The sequence below is a fragment of the Juglans microcarpa x Juglans regia genome, chromosome 6D (assembly GCF_004785595.1).
Source record: "Juglans microcarpa x Juglans regia isolate MS1-56 chromosome 6D, Jm3101_v1.0, whole genome shotgun sequence".
Taxonomy (NCBI): domain Eukaryota; kingdom Viridiplantae; phylum Streptophyta; class Magnoliopsida; order Fagales; family Juglandaceae; genus Juglans; species Juglans microcarpa x Juglans regia.
In genome coordinates, this window is record NC_054604.1 from 9,205,801 (window position 1) to 9,217,688 (window position 11,888).

At 37.6% G+C, this 11,888-nt stretch overlaps 1 protein-coding gene across 2 annotated transcripts; it reads right to left on the reverse strand.

Moving 5' to 3' along the window:
- Positions 1–718: 718 nt before the first annotated feature.
- On the reverse strand, positions 719–11,217 carry LOC121235985. 2 transcript variants are annotated; one of them, XM_041132456.1, is made up of 7 exons: positions 11,001–11,217; positions 8,945–10,310; positions 6,423–6,632; positions 4,640–5,519; positions 3,815–4,464; positions 1,845–3,736; positions 719–1,166 (listed from the first exon to the last, which is right to left on the reverse strand). In XM_041132456.1, exons 2-7 carry the CDS (start codon positions 10,194–10,196, stop codon positions 1,137–1,139), a joined length of 4,914 nt encoding a protein of 1,637 aa, XP_040988390.1. In that variant the 5' UTR covers positions 10,197–10,310; positions 11,001–11,217; the 3' UTR covers positions 719–1,136. The 2 variants fall into 2 exon arrangements, with proteins under 2 accessions (XP_040988390.1, XP_040988391.1); XM_041132457.1 differs by having other exon boundaries at positions 6,429–6,632; positions 11,001–11,216.
- Positions 11,218–11,888: the final 671 nt, after the last annotated feature.

The window sequence follows — 11,888 nt, forward strand, 5'->3', positions numbered from 1 at the left end:
TAATATATTATTAGTACTAGTCTATTGAAGATTAAGAATAAATTAATTTTAAAATTAGAATGTAACACGACTTATTCCATTAGTCTATTAAAAGACTAGTTCGTTATGAATGGAATAATCAAAGAGAATATTTGAAAAGATGAGGTGTTCTCTTACTCAAATTAGAGAATCACTCTTAAGAGTTAATCATGTAAGTTTTTATTGAACAATGCAAGTCTACAACATTAAATAAACAAAATAAATATCATAGGGACGAGCCTGAGGTTTCCATCTCCCTCGCTCTTGAGACCATCTAGTTTGGGCAACAATTTAAGATCTTTTTCCCACAAATCCACTAATTAAAAGACCAAAGACCAGCCCTTACGCCAGTGCATCATTTTTTTTTTTTTTTTTCCATTTTCAAATACAAACTAATCATTACAATTTTCTCAAACTTTCAAAGAAAAAATAATTCAATTTTTTTAAATTTCTAAATAAAAATAATATTATAAAACTATATTCTAACAATATTTTTAACTTTATAGTATTTTTTATTCAACTTTTTCTCTCTTTTTTCAAAACCCAAAAAATACTCCACTCAAACTATTTCACTACTATTCACAAACTATCTCACTACTATTTACAAAATTCTCATCTCATCTCATCTAACTCTCCAAACGGGCCTGTTTCAAAATATAGAGAACTTCCCTCATTATTTCTGAGATAGGTTTTTTTTCCTAAACAATACATGATTCCCATTTCCACATCAAATTTTTGTCATAATAAGTAAAAAATGGAAGATATTTACCGAGATATTGCAAGAACAGTAATTTTATGGACGGAATCATTTACAGAGGAGTCTAGAACAAAACACAACAGCTATATTCCAAGAAAACCATACATGCACCCTTCGCAGCTGACTCACAACTCTGCTGAGGTTGGGATCCCAAGTAACCTTTGTCCTCAAGTTCATCCTCCCAAATGCTGTAATATTTTTCTTGCACTTGAAATTGCAAACCGCCAAAAGTACAGACTTCAAGATGCCGGCAGAAAACTCCATCTATTCACAGAACCCTACAATGTTGACAAAACTATCATAGAGCTCAATTTGCAAATCTTCTACAGTAATAAGCTGGAATCGCAGCTTACATCATCTTCTACACCTTGACGTACTTATCCACATAGCCCTGAAAAATATGTTGGGAGAGTGACTGAGAAGTCTGAAAGATACAACTTCAAAGTATCATAGAAGTACATGGTTATGCATAAGCCACTGTTTGCAGGCTCAAACCCCCCACCACCCCCTTAAGAAAATTTCTGCACACAGTTTCTACATAGAACCCCTCCAATTTTATATAAACGTCTTGATCAACTACATTCTCACAGATCCCAGAAAAAAAATAGAATGGCCATGAAGCAGTTCATATACAATTTCTTCTTTTTCTAGACAGAAAGATAGAGAACGTTGGGGAATTGAATATTACTGGGAGCAATTAGCAACTTGTGTTAGTATGTTTGCTATTATTTATAATAGCCTACTAGGCCATCTCTTCCTAGTTTGAAGTTTAGCCATTGCTAGGAGAAGGTTTAGGATCAAATGGTTCAAAATCACTTCACCAACCTTTTACAGCGACAAGTTATTGATAACCTCATGAGATGATAAAAAGGGGCAGGCCATCCACTAACGTCATGCCATGTGAAGAGTGAAGACCCATCATCATATTTAAGAACACAAGGATTGGGCTGAGTTCGTAGCATCTATTTTCTTTTCAACAACAAATGCTTCATACATCTAAAGAGAAATAAAATCCATAAAAACAACACGAGTATGGGTGGGCATGTAGAAGCCAGAAAAAAGAATTTACCATCACAAGTTTGGTCAGTTTCCGCTGTGACGAATCAATATATTGATCTATCTTTGCCTGAGACTTGGGTACTTTGTGGCTCTTCATGGCTCCAGACACCTTATCAACAGTCTTCTTTACAATGGTCTTAAATGCCTCCTTGCTCATATTACCTTGTCGCCACGAAGGCTTAAGAACCTCTTTTACAAAATCAGCAACAGCAATCTTGAAAAGTTTCATCGATCGAGAATCTTTGCTCTTTTTGCTTTTCCCCGAGGACTTAATCTGATCAATCTCAATGTCACCCCCAGTTACGTTTGCTACATTAACAGGAGTACTTGGGCTCTCATTCTCGACAGCACCCACTTCTGCATCTGCAGTCTCACCATATTCATCATTGTCCAGAGATGTAGTTGAAGCAACAGCCCCAATCTCCTTATGCTTCTCTTCCACATCAGGCAGCTTGCAGGTCCCACTGAACCTTAATAAGGAGTCAGACTCACCAGTAAGTTCTGGCTTTTGACCATGATCATCTCTCCTGAATGAATTCAATGCCGGTTCAATGCTGTCAAAAAGTGGGTCATACTGGTCGCCACCTGACCTAGGCAAAAGCTGCCCAATTGCCTTAGTGGAACTTGGTGAGAAAGTCATCTGGCTTGATCTGACATGGCCTACACCTAGCCCATCAACAGGAACATGGCTCGGCTTGAAAGAACTATCAAATTTACTAGAGTAAGGTGCGTCCTTTTCTTGCTTGAATACACCAGAACTAAATTTGGAGCTCAGTGGCTGCTCAAAAGTAGATGCATAAGGATTATGATGAGCAGAAATTCTTGAACCCCCAAAATCAGGAAGTTGAGACGACTGATGCCCACCCAGAAGATCTGAAGGGTATCTGGACACCGAGCCAGTCTTTCCAGGCTCACCCAAAATGATATCAGTTGCAGGGTATTTCAAACCATATGGTGGCTGTTGGCTCTGTGAATAAGGAAGGCTCTGAGAAGATGACTTTATAAGTTCACCTGGAGGCAAACTGTCACCAGAAAAAGAATGCATTTTGTCTTTAAATAATTCTCGTGCAGAGGGCAGCATGTTGCCAGCAGCAAAGGAGCTTGAAGAGATTAAATCCTGGGCTGGAAGCTGTGGAAAGTGATTCTCTCTCATAAGATTAATGCCACTAAAAGGCTGACTAGGGTGGTTGCTCTTTGGCAGAGGGTTTGATCCCAAATCTTCTACATAAGGGAGTGGTTGATTAGGCCCCTGCCCTGGAGGACAGGCTTGAAGAGGAAATTCACTAACTCGTATATAAGCAGCCCTATCGCTAGGGTAGATCCTTACAGAAGCCTGAGAACTATAAGGGAGCGAGGAGCTCTGCTGAAACTGTGAAGAAACACCTGGAGTGGCAGTTCCTGCATCACCAGTTGAATCATACAGTGGTCGTGGAGGGGGTGGCGGCAAGGAGGTCCAAGAAGAATTTGGGGGTACAGAATATTGGGAATGTTGTTTGGGTAGTGGAACTTGATAATGAAGAAAACTGTCCCCAGGAACAGATTCAAATGGAAAGGATGCACCCTGTGGTGTCAAGTCGTCCTTCAGCAGCTGCACCGTATGGCCAGCATTTACACCTTGTGAGACAGGAGGAGGGTGCAACTCAGAAGGATGATGAGAAAACCCCATACCAGAAATGCTATGAGATGACTCTTTGGGAGCCAGAGATTGCAATGAAGATCGTTCAGACGAAAGCGGCCTGCTGGTAGAGCTTGAGTCAGGCCATGGCTGAGTTGATGATTTCACATTTGGTAAAGGTTCACTTGTTGAGAATTTATTAGAAGCCAGGGATGTATGACCAGGTGATGAATCAGATATAGAAGAGTCATGTATCAGCTGAGATGGGCGATCAGCATTTTGAACCCCTGTAATAGAAAGATTGTATTGACATTGCTGAGTGAATATATTTTTAATAAATGAATGTGCATCTGGAGAAATATTACCTTGTAACTTTGGGATATCAGCATCACTTGCAGCTTGAGAGAGAAAACCATCCACTGACAATGGCTGTTGAGAGTCCACTGTTAACCGACTGTTCTCAGCATCATGAATATTAGTAGTTTGCTGCTCTTGCTTTTCTTGAACAACTTGCATTTCCCACAAATCGGCAGCTACATCTCTAGAACTCTCATGGTTAATGATATTAGAATTAAAAATTGGGCCATCACTATCTGAAATACCAGATTTCCCAGCATCATTAAGAATATCCTCCCTTTTCCAACTGATGTTCCCATCTTTCGTAGCACCATGCACATCTTGATAGGGATGCAGCTCCTGGCTCTTCGATGCTTCGCGCTCATTATTAGATACATTTGCTGAGGTTTTATGGATGTCTTCACGAGTATTAGAGTTCCTCAAACTAGGAGGATCTTCTGGATACTGTCGTTTGCTCTTCTGGTACCTTGATCCACTGCTCCTGTCAGATTCATGGTGCATATACCGACAGGATGCTCCACGGTAACACCTTCCTCTACGGAAGTCAAAGCATTCTGGAAGATGACCCTTCTGCCGCCTCGCATTTTCAACGCTGACCTCACCTGCACGCCAGGATAGGGGAGACCTGCTCCTGCTTCTTCGATTCCTTGGAGACCAGCTGAAACACGGGAAGTATTGACATTAAAGTTTTGACAGCTTCTATGCCCCAGAAAGTTATGACATAAGTACAAAGTATGAGGTCACAAGCAAAGTAAAAGGCCTATTCTAAACACCAAATAGCAAGTAATCAGCCAATTACAGTGATCAAGTTGTATATAAAATGCACAAAATACCTGCGAGATCGGCTTCGCCTCTCCCTTCTTTTCCGGGGACGACTCCTTCTACCCCTGTCTATAGGAGATTGGCTACGGCTCCTACTTCTTCCCCTCTTACTACGCCTCCGAGTGTGGCGGGAATCATCAGTGTCACTGTCAGTAGCATCATCCTTCACCAATCTCCCAAATTCATCAACTTTTAAAGGTGTCGATTCAAGTTTCATGTTTTTTTCTTTATTTTTCTTTTGAGACATGGCACTCTTAGAAACATCAATACCAGTGCCTCCCAAGTCATCTTTTTCCAAGAGAGCCTCACGGGAAGCAGCATGGCTAATAGCCACTTGATTTTCATGGTTATAATCAACGTGTTCGTCAGTTGTCCCACTTGAGATAGATACTGTACCGGTATCCTTCACCACCTTTTGTGAATCTGAGGTAACTTCTGGAACCTTATGGACAATGCTAGATTCAGAGTGCAGTCCAAACCCCTTTTCAGTCCTCCTGTAGAAACCCTTGGATACTACATCTGTCCCTAGATTATAACCAGAATCTCTATTGGAATTTATAGCAAGAGGTGTAATTGATGGTGAAAGCGTTAGGGGACAACCATCTTCACGGTGGGGCTTATCATCATTTTCTGAACTGTCATCGGAAGCATAGCCTTGTAGAAGTCTGAATGGGCTGCCATTTTGGATCGGTTCACCGAAACACTTATCAGTAGGGATGGTTTCAGCTGGAGCAAAAGTCTTGGACGGACGAATAATCTCATTAGATAGAGGAGCACTAGATTTCTCTAAATTTCTGGCAATGGTATGCTCTGAAGCTCCAGCTGAACTCACAATTGGGATATGAACATCATAAATTGGCTTTCTGAATGTTGAGTTGTCAAGATGAAGCCCTGAATAAAATATAATAATAATAAAGTCTGAACTTAGAGGAGGTGCAACCCAATGAAAGCTCATTCCATATCAATGAAAAAGAACAAGCTAGATGAGAAATGAACAAAAAAGAGAGATTATGAATACACAGTTGACATGAGATAAACTTTAACAAAAGTTACACAGGTCTAATAAGGTTATAATTAAACTTTAACAAAAATTACACAGGTCAAATAAGGTTATAATTAAACTTTAACAAAAATTACACAGGTCTAATAAGGTTATAATCCACTGCCTCCATCAATTGGTGTATTGTTGGGAGGGTAGTTTATCAAGATTGAAATTAAACAACCCTACAGCTGCATCAGGAACTGAAAGATCCAAACCAATCGAGTCCCTTTGGAGCAAGGTACTATGAGCATGATCTCCAACTCCTAGAATAGGTAAATGCCTTATTTTTCAATGAGAAGTTAATACTAAAATTATAAGTTACAATTAGAAATTGAGAAAGCTGCAATGTAAAGATGAATCTTGTTTACTGCAAACTCTATTAATAATTCAACGACAAGAATCCTCTAGAAGAACTTCACTTTCAATGTAAACCGTGTGTGAATAAACAAAAATCGGAAATATACGAAGAGGAGAAATATCACTAATACTCATGAAGTTGATATGACCCTAGTCAGAGTATAAAGTCACTTCAACAAATCTGTGAACATTAAACAAATAAATTACATTATTAAAAACAACTCTAAAGCTCGAGCAAGGCTCATGGTTTGAGGCATAACTTAAAGCAAAAGTTTCAAGGTGCATGCTTAGAGACTTTGAAAAGTGATTCACTTTGGAGGGAAAAGATCAGAAGAAAATCTATGCTAAAATTGATAATGAAGAGAAAACACAGAAAAGAGATATTCAAGTACAACCTTTACCTTCTTCGCCTATTTTGGAGGGCCCAGAGCAAGTCCCTTTTTCAGATGAGGCTTCCTTCATTAGGCTACCTTCCGCTAAACTATGCAGTGCATGTAAACAATGCTCATTTGCATCAAGCTTCTTAGGGACCAAATCACACCCATTGTTTGGTATTTCAATTGAGTGATTGAATCCCTGATCATTGTCAGACTGGGTGAAATCATCTTAAAACCACCCATTAAAGGACAAAAAAAAAAAAAAAAAAAAAATCAGCTTCATACTTGTCAAAAAAAGGTGCTCAATCAAAGACTATATAGACCAGGAGAAATATAAATAAGCACTTTTAACAATTCTTGTTTTCCCCTAAGGCCTCTAACCAACAAAATTCGACACTTAAACATCATCAGAAGAAATGACTTACAATCCATATATAAATTAATAAGGGAATTGGACAGCCTGAACAAGATCAACGTGAGATAAATTCACTTCAACTTAGATATTATATGAAATTAATTGGAATAAAGAAAAACTAAACCAAAAAAGGCTAGACATTAGAAAGATATGATGACCTATATTTTGGCTTAAAAGAAGGCCAGAATCCAATACTCTAATGGGAAAAAAACTAGACATTAGAAAGATACGATAACCTATATCATGGCTTACAAAAAGGCCAGAATCCAAAACTCTAATGGAAAAGAATCTCATAGCCAGTGATGACAAGTGAAATGTAAATCAACATCCTTGGTAGATTGTATTTTTTCACCAAGAAAACCAATTAACAAAATTATAAAAAAAAAAAAAAAAAAAAAAAAAAAAAAAAAAGGTTGCACGATTGTGTTCATTGAGATGGTTTATCACTGGTTGCTTTGGATGTGAGAGCCGAAAGGTCAGTTTTAATGGCTTTGTGGTATTAAGTTTTCTACATCGAGCTATAGGTTTTCATTAATGGGGCATTTGGATGGAGGTAATCTTTTAAGATTCTTGAGAATCTTAAACAATTACCCCATTTGGATAGACTTAAGTGGGGAGAATCCAGATGGCTATGGGAATTTGGAACCCATCCCAAGCACCTTTTTTAACGAATTATTAATTCTATTCTAAAGTCCCACCTCACTTGGAATGTCCTTTTTTAAAATGGAAAAGAATATCCTTTTAACTTTTTTTAATTAGTTATATAGTTTTATTTATATAATCTACTTACAGCTGATCAACATTAGTCTGATTATTTTTTAACTTTGCCTAATGACTATAAATATGACTAAGTGATTCAAGTTCTTGCAGATGCGACTGCGAGTCGATTATATATGAGTGGCATTGATCTATGGTCGATAAACTTTTTAACATTTGCATAAAAGTGTTTTTTTTAATTGTATGCTGTTTTTGTTTGATACTATTTGTTTGATCAACTTTTATGCTACTATTTGATCAAAGAATTTTATGTTACAATTTTGTTATTTATTGTTTCCATTTGTTGAAATAAAAAAATAGAAGAAATACTTCAAAAAGCCCGATACACTTCAGAGAAAATATTGGGATATTTTGGAAAGAACAAATAGTTCCAATAGAATTCTTAGAAATAAACCATACATAAGAACCTCATATTACAGTGAATCATATCATATTCCCAGCATTCCCAAAATTGAATTTAGTCATATTCCCAAGAATTCAAATTCACAGACATCATATTCTGAGGAATTTATATGCCAAGGGAATGTTAGATTTCGCAAACAAAACACCCCATAAGGGTATAATCTTCTAGGTCCTTATTCAGTGAACTCCTGCATATCATTTGTTCATTATGCACAATCAAAAACTAGAAACTTGAAATTTTGATGACGACATTAATTATCAGCAGTAATAAATTTCAGAAATCCAGACAGCCTAAGATTTTATTATTCACACGAAACCATTAGATTTACGCGAGAAAAATTTAGCAATAGTAGAGAGGGAAAGAGAGAGAACCTCCAATGCTGCATTGTAAGTCAGTAACTCTTATCAGTATTGAAAAAACTCAGAAAAAATTTCATAGCCATTCAATGACGTGGTTGGTAGACTCCCAAGTTTATTATCTACTTTGCTTGACAAAGTACTGAATGATCTCCAAAAATTCATTTCTACTGTTGTAGTATTGTATCCTACTAGAGGATTTCTGCAGTAAATAACTAGTAAGCACAGTTTTTTTAATAATAAAAAATTAACTCTTTAAAAGGAGAAAAATCCAAACGCTTTCTCAACAACATTCACGTGATTTTTTAAACAGTAACTTTTACTAGTGCGTGGTGAACTCCAGAAGTTCATAACAAAAACCTGTTGAACCTTAAAAATAAATTTGTAGATCATCATAACTACATGACAAACAGATAACGAAATTCTAAGAAAGTGACAAGTATCTTATAACACATGACATGAAAGCCAGTGAGGTCAAGCCTTCATCTAAGGAAAAGGGAAGCAATCAAGCATGCAGTACAAGCACACTAGATAAAAAAATGCCATATTACTAATACTGGGAAGAACAACTACAATAGGTCATACTTACCTTCCATCTCCATGTCAGAATCTGTAGGTGAATAACGTCCAGATCCAACAATTAGATGGTCAGGTTGTGTTGAAGACTCATTTTTTAAAGGCCTCAATGATGAACCACTTTGCAATTCACACGTCTTATATGCCAAGATGCATTTCTTCCTCATCCACAGGAAATACTCATGAGCAATTGCAGCTTCACTTCCTGGCTCACCACCATATAAAAATGCAAATTCTGGATTCTTGGATTCATTTATGTGAGCCATATCTTCAACATTATTCCCATTCTTAGAAATAAGATGGCACAAATCTTCAATGTTCTGAACAACTTTTTTTTCTGATGGCTTAGGTGGAGGTGGAGGAAGATCCGATATGGCACTTCCATCTGATGTACCATCTCCAGCTAGAGGACCCACCTCAGAGTCACTTCCACCTTCCTGATTTAGATAGGCAACATGGGTAGGGGCATTATGTCTAACCTGATTGGGGGCAGAAGATGATGTAAATGAAGACGTGGGTGGTGGTGGAGAAGGCAGACCAGGAGGTGGAGAAGAAGGTGGTGGTGGTGGTGGTGGTGGTGACGGTGGCGGCGGCAGAACCATGGAAGGCATATGAGACTCTCCAACAGTTGAAGGTACAAAACCTCCTACTTGAGCAGGACCAGATAAACTATAAGTGGGAGGGCGAGGTGGGATATGTTGAAGACCCTGCACAGAACCAGGCTGCTGTGGACGTGGATGAACAGGAGATCTATACAATGTTTGTTGCGGAGGAGGAGGAGGAGGAGGAGGTAACACCCTGGGAGGAGGTGGGGCCTGTAACACTTCCGAGTGAGGACCAAGTGGTGGAGGTACTGGTGGTGGAAGGTGATGCATATTTTGTGTCCCTATATGCGAATGATATTGTGAATTCTGTTGACTATTAGAGTATGTAAGAGGCAACTGGGCACTTCCATGAATTTGTAAATAAGATTGACCTGTGTTTGGCATCCCAACAGCTGGGACTTGAATGGGTGGACCTTGGTGAACTGAGAGGGATGGAACAGGAGGAACATGCTGATGATAGATATGAGGACCTGGATGACCTACATGAGGTGGAACAGCAGGAGGAGTTTGTTGATTCAAAGGAGGTGGCGGGACTGAGTGCCCTTGATGAGAATGCGGGGGAGGAGGTGGTGGAGCCAGAGGTCGCTGTGGGTACGCAGTTGACATGGGTGTATTAGGACCCTGCCCAAAATGAGGACCATAATTCCCTTGACCATACATCTAATGTGTTACGGCTTCACTGTCAATCTGGTAACAATTCGGTCACTCAGATTTTCACAGCCAAAACCCAATTTTTGCCCATCTCAGATGCTGACACAACTCATAGCACAATTTCTGGTTCAACAACATAAAAAAGCTGAATGAATTCATTGTGTGAAAAAACCAGTAAATACTGCAATGCTACAACATTTATGTATGAGTACTACAAAGCTACAATTAATAAAGCCAAAAACACTTTCAAACAATTTCAAAATTTAATTGGGACCCAATGCACAAATATACAACTTTTGGAAACCCATAAATGAAATTAGCATTTTTGTTTATCATTTCAATCTTAGCACCTAAAGTAATTCCTTCACATTTATACGTCATGCTTATATTAAAAAATAAATAAATAAAAAAATTCAGAAAACTACAAATCATACCGAATATGCCTCAATAACCAAATTCAACTGCAAAAGAAAACCATTTCGGAAGTCGAAATTATCCGAAGCAAAATCCTCTCACTGGAAATGTATCATCCCCATCATAAACGATATAATTTTTTACAAACACAATAGGAAAAGCGACCGCTGATCTTCCCTTTCAGTGCCCAGAAAACCTAAGATAAGAAGCGAAAAGAAAAAGACCTAAAAGTATCCCCCGTGTTAAGTCTAACTCCATTGAAGTATCATTTGGCAATAAGCAGATTGTGTCAATCTCAAAAGACCGTTTTCCGTCGTCTTCCTTATATTCCCAGCAACCAAACAGAGAATAAAGCAGAAATTCATTGAAAACTAATTCAGAACTAGGCCGAAACCTTACCTCTAAAATCCAAATTCACGGAAAGGAAATGACCAGTCCACGCGATTCAAAGGATTATAAGTGCGAGAGAATTTTTGAAAACGACGTAGCTTTAGGGAACTTCGAAGAGCTGAGACTATAAAGTAAAAACCCTAGAACCTGGGCAATTGAAAGGTTCGGTTGTTTTTTATTTTTATTTGTTTTTCAACAGTTGGAGTGAATGTGTGAGCATGTTGGGGGCTTTATAAACCCACCCCCCAAAAAATAAAGAAAACAGAAAAGGTCTCATTTTGTTTTTGTTTTAACTTTTGGGTAAGCTATGTTTTGATTCCCTAGTCCTAACTCAGCGATGGCGTGAGAATAAAGAAAGGAAGACACAATGGGTGTAAAACCTAGTACGGATCCGAATATCCGTCCATAATCGAATTTAGATTAAGGTTTTAAAAATGGGTGGTTATCTATCCGAATAAGTCTTGAAAAAATCCAACCGATAACCGAATTTATTACAATTTTTTTTTTCTTTTAAAAATATTTTTGAAAAATTTTTAAAATGTTTTTATAGTACTTTTTTTAAAATTCGGATATCATGTTTAATTTCCAGATTTTTTTTGTAAAAATATTTTAAACACTTTTTAAAAGGTTTTTTTTTTTTAACAATCTTTTTAACAATTTAAGAGGCTTTTTTTATAGGCCTTTCTATTTTTTATTTTTTATACAAAATAAATAATAATACATCAACACACACAATGCATACATATTACATATTACATTGTTGTTTACATCACAATGCAAAACATCAATTTACGAAGAACAAAATAAATAATAATACTTTACAATAATATCAAATTGTAACACTTGATACTATCTGCCCCAATATCCAAACTTATTGTTTCAATTTACTTAGTCGGT

What these genes read in the sequence shown, in the direction of transcription:
- LOC121235985 (XM_041132456.1), bottom strand. Translation starts at nt 10,196, where the DNA reads ATGTATGGTCAAGGGAATTATGGTCCTCATTTTGGGCAGGGTCCTAAT. An exon ending in TTCTGACATGGAGATGGAAG is followed by an intron (nt 6,633 to 8,944) that starts GTAAGTATGACC and finishes GGTGGTTTTAAG; the next exon opens with ATGATTTCACCCAGTCTGAC. An exon ending in TGATATCCCAAAGTTACAAG is followed by an intron (nt 3,737 to 3,814) that starts GTAATATTTCTC and finishes TTTCTATTACAG; the next exon opens with GGGTTCAAAATGCTGATCGC.